The sequence below is a fragment of the Cynara cardunculus genome (assembly GCF_001531365.2).
Source record: "Cynara cardunculus var. scolymus isolate 2C chromosome LG 5, CcrdV1, whole genome shotgun sequence".
NCBI lineage: Eukaryota > Viridiplantae > Streptophyta > Magnoliopsida > Asterales > Asteraceae > Cynara > Cynara cardunculus.
In genome coordinates this window covers 8,164,318-8,173,267 of record NC_037532.1, presented here as the reverse complement: position 1 = coordinate 8,173,267, position 8,950 = coordinate 8,164,318, and the positions used below count along the sequence as shown (strand labels likewise).

Sequence of the window (8,950 nt, the reverse complement as noted above, 5' to 3'; positions counted from 1 at the left end):
AACCAAAAATAAATTACTTTGTTATTAAATCTAGATTAAATTATAAAAAAAATAAAGTAAAGAAGTTACACCAAAAAAACGAGAACTATTAAATAGTTAATTTGATATTATTATCAATTTATTTTTTTACAATATCTTCAAATTTATTTTTTAATTCAAAAATAAAATCATTATCTTCTTTTCAAAACCACATAAAATCGTATTATAGCGATAGAGACAAAGAATAAAAACTAAACATTAAAATCGAGATTTATCTCGCTGCATTGCGCGAGCAGCCTTCTAGTAAAACTATTAAATATCGTAAAAAGGTAAGAATAAAATTATGAAAGGGTAATTATGGAAATGTTTATGTGTGAATTACTGAAAAGTTTTTCTTTGAAACCTATATGAATAATTTGTAACGTCAGCTTACGTATGCATCATCAACTAACCCTTTGCTTGTTTTTCATAAAAAAAACTTTTATCAGTTTCTTATGTCTGATTCATTAAGAGCCAAAGTCATTCAGACTGTTTGTTTTTTCCAATTTTTTAGAGACACTTATGTCTTATTTTCCTCTTATCTGATAAGAGGTAAACCAACCTCTTATTTGTCTCTTATTGTTCTTTAAATCCTCAACAATGGCGTTTCTTAATCCATTAACCTTGATCGATCATTTCTCTCAATCAATCTTCGCCTCTTTCAATTAATATATTTTAATATGATACAAAATGTGTCAAACACCGTTAATGACATATTTTGTTTAAATGAATGTTAATTATATAATTTAGATGTAATTTATAATGATGGTAAATAAATATGTGAAATTGTATGAATTTATCTATAAATTCAATACTATAATTTTTAATAGGTAAAATAGACAATTTAAACAAATTCAGACGCTTATCAGTTTACAAAAAACAAACATTGTTATTGATTCAGATTTCAGACTTCAGTACCACCTCTTATAAATCATAAATGAAATAAGACTTCAGCACCTTTTAAAAAACAAACACCACCTAATTTTTTTTCAGGATTTTTTCAATAATTACATATAAACCTTCCCTAATAAATAATTTAGGTAAAAGTTTTGAATACAACTTATTAATACCATACAATTTTTAAACTTCTTTTAAGAAGCTAATATTAATTAACATATAAACAAATACAAATACATCATCTTTATTCATAAAAAATATCATCATTAACTTTATCAAAAAAAAAAAATACTCGGCAACTAAAACTAAAATAAATTACATTCTTTCGTATAAATTGGCTTGTATATGACCCCATATTTCGGGACGATCATTAAAAATTGCAAATCTACGTTCCACGTGTAGATTACAGAAAGTTCCGCTCTTTTTCATAAAGGGAATGGCGAACATAATTGTTCCCGATATTCCAAGATCTTTCTTTACGATCGGAATAGAAACACGACTCCCTTCAGAAAATCGTCAACCTTTTTCGGAAGATTCTACACCAAAAAACCATACCAATTCAAGATTAGAAATTGCTCGTGTGTTTGGTTTCTAACCCAGGCCCAATATTCAATTAATGGGCCTTTACAAAGCCCTAATGATTTTTCATTGTTTTATAAATTAACAATTAATTGATTGGAGTTGTACGTATTAATTAAGAGGGTGTTCATGAAAACATTATCTATTCTTTCAAGGTAAGTTTATTTACCAAATGCTTATCCGGGTAAGTGTTTATCAAGTCATATTATCTTACTGAATGAATATGGTAAGGACCAATAATCTTATCCGGTAAGAGCTAGACAAGGACCCAGAGTATTACCCGATAAGTGGGGGCGACGACTTTTACCATGGTAAGTGATTACCGGGTAAATTGTTGCGGACGACGTCGTTTTGGTGGACTAAAATCTTGCGCGGTAAGTAAATAATAATGTTAAATTTTACCGGTAAGCACTTACCGGATAAGCCTTTGGTAAACGGCCCCTAACACTTTTACCTAAATCCTAATTTCGAATGAGATATACTCGTATTGTTTCACCACAAGAAACAGGATTATTATCGACATAACCTGTTGTTGGTGATCCTTTCGAACCTTAGTTTACCAGTCGATTTCCAACACAAAGAGTTTCGTTTTATTGACGGTATTTTTCGATTGCTTTTAAAGTAGTATCGGCGGGTAAAGTCATCTTAATTAATAAGTAACCCACGATAATAGGTGACAAATAAACTTTTTCTCCACAAATGTCGATCAAACTTTAATGACTTTTTCTGATAGGCTTTTAGACAGATATTTGACGACACGTTTTCCCAACGGATTATGAATCGACCAACACCAACGTGAAATCTATGTCTTACTAGTTAATTGACCATTGCTTACCGATAATTAAGCAATGCTTTTCCAAGTACATTTTCTAACAAAAGTTGTTAAGACATCCAAAAGCGTCATATAAGCTTAATACAACGCATTTAGAACGTTTTATTTTTTAATCCTAGAAATTAAGTTTTTAAAAGCAGTATATTAGGACCCCAACAAATCGTTAGTGTCCTATAAATCCAATTTTGTTATAATGAGCGTAACAAAAGGTCGGTAACAAAGGTGATATTCAGATTCTTTGATTCATTATTCATGGGACAAATATTTTTCCTTTTTTTAAATATTATTGAGGGTTTTTTTTAACATCGTCGATTCGTCTTGCATAATTTCTGTTTTTCCTGCATTAGTTAAGCCATACTTCAATTGCTTAAACTTGAGAATAAGACACAATATAGAATAGTGATGGTTAAATCGGCCCGTCCCGGCCCGGCTTGGGACCGTTGAGGACCGGAACCGGGACCAGCCAAGGACCGGCCCGGTCCGTGACCGGTGAGGACCGCTTATAGGACCGTCGGTTACATCCGGTTATGGTTTTTGTCGGATTTATAGGACCGGGACCAGTTATGGACCAGCCTGACCCGGCTCGAAATATTAAAAAAAATGACATTTTTCTTAAATATAGTTGTTAACTAGCCGTTTTTTACACTTTTTTATTTTTTGGTCTCTAAACACTATAAATATGTAACACGGTTGAGAGATTTACATACCAAGTTCTTAATTCGCAAAAAAACGCAAAAATTCACAATTCTCGTAGTAAAACGTATTTTTAAAATGTATTTGAATGACCCGTACGACAAATTTTATTAATGTATTAAAAATATATATCATTAAAAAAAATTAAAATATTTTTTTTAGGGTGGGACCGGTTGGGACGGGGACCGGGAGCGGCGACCCATTACTAGTTATAAACTAGTCTAACTGGTCTTCATCTATTCAACCGGGACCGGTTATGAGAAATCTTGGGACTGGCCCGACCTAACCCAACCCGGGACCGATTTTTGACCATCACTAATATAGAGATGGAACACAATGTGAAGCTAATAGCACCAAATATATTGCTATTTTGCCCCATAAAATTACAAATAAATTACTATCTTATGTTTAAACTTAAGTAATTTGTATTGAATTCGTAAAATTTTGTCTAACAAGAACGCATTAATTTTGTTACAAAAATGGACTTGTATCCGAACTATTATTTCATCGATTCTAATTATATTTAATTACTTATTAATTTTATTGTGACTCTATCATTGAATTCGTATAATTATATTAAATTGTACGGAATCAACCATTTAGCACATTTATTAAATAGTTATGTTGATCGGCACTTCATGTATGATAAGGGGTAAAATAGTCACTTCTGATATTTAAATATTAGTAAATATTTTATAAAGATGGTTGAGGATCCTAATAAACCACTATTGTTATAGTATTGTACTATGCTAAAACTCTATACAAGTAGTTACTGATTTATTCATCGACTATCTTGACGACCGATCTTGGTCTCTCTAACGGTATTTGTTATATTTAGTCTTCAAGGTGGGTTTTTGTCCCACACAGAAAGAACGATATAGTCATAAGATCTATTTTACTCAACGGATTGATTTAGTAATCAGATGGGTTAAGAGAAGTTGGATTTATTTATTTTTGGGCTTTACACGTATAATAACGATCAAAAGACAAACAAGTTGTGTATCCTCGAGTTCGTGAAACACAAACATCGTCCATTTTGGGGGCTAATAATATTCTAAGAATAGTAATTTATCGCATCTTAATCTTCGATTTCTACGGTCGATTTTCTCTTCTATTTCTCTAATTCTATAACATAATTAAAGAAGAAAATGTTCAAGTATATAAATGTGGCATAAACCTATACTTAATTCACACAAATTAGCTATTTGGAAGTTGCTGAATGGTTTGGTACAGAATGATTAAGATGCTCTTATGATATAGTGCAAAATGAAATATAATTGTTTGGTAATTGTTTACAATGAAATTAGGGCGTTTAATGGGTAAGGGAGGCCCATAATATAAAATCATTCAGAGAATTTTAGAACCATTAAGAAGCAGATTTTTTTTTACCAAACAAGATTTACCTCTTAATGATTCAGATGTTGTCTTTTAATGAAACTATTAAAAGATAAACATATAACCATAGATTATATAGCAACATGATGATACATATTAACACATCACAACAACTAAGGATATGATCCAATTTTATTCTACTGGAATGTGGTTAATAGCTACATAACCATATTTTCCAGGATTCTAGATACTGTTAGCTTGTTTTGGCTTAACGGGCTTAACGGTCTATATAGCTTAATCATTCAGCAATAAATGTTACTCAACTTCTCTTCTCGTTACATAGTTGATCCCCGTTTTCTCCACTATCTCGGTTTTGACCATTCAATAACGACTTCGAGACGACTGTTTTCTCTGTCGCTAACTCCAAATCGCCTTCTTCGTTGTTATCTATGATCACTTCGAGCGGTTTATTCGTATAGAGATAAGCACAAGTTACGTAATACACTAGATTCACTACTTGTATACCGCTCATTAACCAATAGTAGTAATCTAGTTTCCCCTTATTCAGATTCCTGTCCGGTAACCAGTTATTTTCCTTTCCGGTGTAGTCGTGAATCAACGATACCACGAACGTGCCCACGTAGCTCCCGATGGCCACCGCGATCGAATTCAGTGCCACACAAGTGCTTCGCATGCTTTCTGGAGACTGATCATAAAGAAACTCGAGATGCCCAACCGCCATAAAGGCCTCCGCTACACCGTGAAGGGCAAACTGAGGAACGAGCCAAAAAACCGAAATCGGAATCATGACGTTTGGTTTGTCGAGTAGGCCATGATTCAATGCGACTTGTTTTCGCTTTATCTCGACTAGTGCCGAAACTACGGTCGCAAGAATGTTTACAGCGAAGCCGATCCCCATTCGCTGTAAACACGTGATGCCAATAGGGTTGTTGGTGAATCGACGTGCAAAAGGGACGAATAAACGGTTGTAGGCCGAGAGACATATGAGCATTGTGAGGACGCTGAAGATCGATAGAGTTGCCGGAGGGATTTCGAAGGAAGGGGACATGTGACGGTCCATGGTTCCGGCTTGGATGATGATGAAGCTGTGTTGGTGCGATTGCGCGGTGACCATGAGGATTGCCGCCGCCCATATCGGCACCATTCGTATGACGGATTTGATCTCCTCCACCCTGTGGACCGTCGCCAGCCGCCATAGGTTTGGGGTGGTCGGATCCTTCGTGTCATCTTGTGTTACTATCGCAGCTCGATCGAACCACCTGTGATCATATTGGTAACACAAGTTTTGTTATAATAAGTTATCTGTTGGATCTTAAAAGTGATCGAAAGTAAGTTAATTACTGGAGGGTATTCGTATGTAGAAGTCTTCCATCGGCAGAAATTCCGGCATCTAACTCTTTATTTTCGTAAAGAGATTTAGGGTTTTCCGGCACGACAAGCTTCCTCTTCTTAACGGCGGCAACCACCACCTGCGCCACCCTGACCAACGGACTTCCTTCCGGTTTCACCCTTCTATAAAGACGAGCCGCCACCACAAACGCAAGGAACGAAAATACCATCGCAATGGTCGGGATGCCCAGACCCAATCCCCAACCAACGCGATCTTGGACATAAACAACGATGGTTAGAGCCGTGAGTGTGGCGAGTCCCATGCAAAAGTAGTACCAATTGAAGAAGTTCCGGCCGGCGCTGCTAGGGTTCGATTTACCGGTGGTCATGTCAAATTGATCGGCGGCAAAAGTGACGACGTTAGGGCGGATGGCACCGGAGCCGAGGGAGGTGAGGAGGAGACAGAGGTAGAGAATCCATAGCTGAGATGAAGAAGCCTCCGTACAGTTTTCTTTGGTGGGGCATGGCGGTGGTCGGAGCTGTGGCAGTATTGAGGATGTAGTGATGCAGACCATCCCCTGAAGATGACGATCATGTCAAAATTCAAATCGTTTGACAAAGAAAATCAATAATTATGGGAAAATATTTATTCTGAGGTAGGAGTCGTTTGCCAAAACACTTTCCTGGTAAGTGTTTACCGATAAAATTTAACACTATTATGCATTTACCGGGTAAGATTTTAGTCCATCAAAACGACATCGTATACAACAATTTACCCGGTAAGCGCTTACCGTGGTAAGAGTCGTTGTCATCATTTACCGGGTAAGACTCTTGATCCTTGTCTCGCTCTTACCAGGTAAGATTCTTGATCCTTCCTATATTCATCCGGTAAGGTAATGTTACTTGGTAAGTGCTTACTCGGGTAAGCGTTTGGTAAACGGCCCCGTAATTCTAAAACCTTTGTTTTTGCTGATTTAATGTTGGCATCAAATGATATTTGCTAGAATTTACAAATAACAAAGACACAAAGGTTAGAAAACGTTTGAATAACCGATTCTTATATGAATTATTGCTAAAACCAGGAAAAAAAACATTCATTTAAGGGGGTGTTTGGGATTGCTTATTTGAAATAACTTATGTTTTTCTATAAAAGCACTTATCAACTTATTATAAGTCAGAAGAGTTTAACTTTTTCAAAAACTCCTTATTACCGGTTTGGCACAGGCATAAGTTGTTTATCCAAACACTCAAAAATGCTTATTACCGGTGTCACATCGGAATAAGTCAATAAATTATTTTTATAAGTAATCTCAAACACCCCCTGAATGTATAGATGTGTGAACCCATGTTTGCTCACCAACTTTCTTTTACCACTTATTAATATCTGAATATGCATATGTGAACTCATGTTTTTATTTTATCAATGATTAACATATAAATCACTTATTCGACGTTTTCAACCTTTTTATTTTTCTTATTGAACCTCCTTGTAGATCTATATGCATATTAACAGTATGGAGTAAATATAAATTAAAACGGAAGAGGAAACAAACCAGTAAATAAACGAGGAGACCGACGACGATTGTATAGAAACGGCCAGCAAAAGAGTCGGCGATTAGGGCACCAATAAGGGGCATGAAACTCGACGTGCCCCCGAAATTGGTTAATATGTTGGAAGCTTTAACCATCGGAAGGTTCAATTGTTGGGTCAAATATGTAATCAAGTTGGCATGAAACCCTGTTCCCGCAAACCTATCGCATACTTCATTTGCTGCCATTTAAGACCAAACCTATGTTACTACTTGGATCACGATGGTTGTGTATCCATCCTCGTAGGTGCATACTATAACAAAATTGGGTTCCAAAAACACCAAAAATAACTAAATTTTCTAATATATTGCTTTATAGTACTTAAGTTTATAGAAACAAATAGTAAGACGTCATATATAAAAGTATCACAATAAGTTTATAGGATGTTTTTCAGCTTTTTTATTAGAACACTTTTGAAAAATGTTTTATAAAAATGTATTTATAAGACACTTCTCAAAATTGTTCAATAAAATAGCTAATACAACACTGTATTATGAATATCTACAGAGAATTTGTTAAAACGTCCAAGAACGTTTTACAAACTTACCGTAACACTTTTAAATATGACATTTTTTTTATCCTATAAACTTAATTATTATAAAGTAGTTTATTAAGACACTTGATTTTTACATCATATAATTCCAGTATTTTTTTCTATTAACCCGGATATCCAACCCGCTATGCAAGCTGACTAATCTCAGGGCGACCACCTGCTTTGCAGATAGCCCAGAGTCACGACATTTGAACCTCCGTGACCACAAGGGGATTTTTATTCCTTCTTGGATTTGAACCTGAGACCTCCTGATACTTTTTACCTTTGGAGTCATGTTCAAACCAATCAGGCTCCATCCTTATGGTTTAATTCAAGTATTATCATAGTTGTGAATTTTATATGTTTCACATCAAACAGACAAACATAGATGCAAACTCGTGATATCTTATTACAAATTAACAAATCGAAACAAATGCAGAGATATTCATATCTACATATATCTTGTTGATTTCGAGGGAAACAAAAGAGTAAGGGGTCGTTTACCAAACACTTACCTAATAAGTGTTTGCCAATAAATTTTAACATTATCAACTACCTACCGGGTAAGATTTTTAAATTTTAGTCCACCAAAACGATATCATATGCAACAATTTACCCGATAAGCGTTTACCGTTGTAAGAGTCGTCGCTCTCACTTACCGGGTAAGACTCTTGGTCCTTGTCTCACTCTTACCGGGTAAGATTTTTGGTTCTTATTATATTCATACAATAAGATAATGTGACTTGGTAAACGCTTACTCGGGTAAGCGTTTGGTAAACGACCCCTAAATGTGTTACAAAGTTTTATAAGAATAAAATAAAAAATTATCACAATAATTCAATGTGTGTTTTATTAGAAAAATATTCTTACATAAATAAATAATTAAATAAAAAATATATTAATTTGTTATTTTTAATATAATTTGGACGACAAATAATTAAAAAAATGATTTTTTTTCCTAATAAAATACGTTTTACAATTGTTGTCCTATCCACACCCGTGAAGAGCATGGTACAAAATGTCTAGTAGTGTCATCAACTCTGAATCTTATACTACCCGATACTTATATTAGCAAACGATTTAAATAACGAGTACAGAAAAATATGTTAAAATAAAGTATATAT

The 8,950-nt window shown here is 34.6% G+C and overlaps 1 protein-coding gene across 1 annotated transcript; it reads right to left on the bottom strand.

Annotated features, from left to right (window-relative positions):
- Nucleotides 1–4,527: 4,527 nt before the first annotated feature.
- Nucleotides 4,528–7,482, bottom strand: LOC112512301 (protein NRT1/ PTR FAMILY 3.1-like). The gene is made up of 3 exons (XM_025118181.1): nucleotides 7,258–7,482; nucleotides 5,717–6,282; nucleotides 4,528–5,634 (listed from the first exon to the last, which is right to left on the bottom strand). The coding sequence occupies exons 1-3, from the start codon at nucleotides 7,480–7,482 to the stop codon at nucleotides 4,674–4,676; spliced, it is 1,752 nt and encodes a 583-aa protein (XP_024973949.1). The 3' UTR covers nucleotides 4,528–4,673.
- Nucleotides 7,483–8,950: the final 1,468 nt, after the last annotated feature.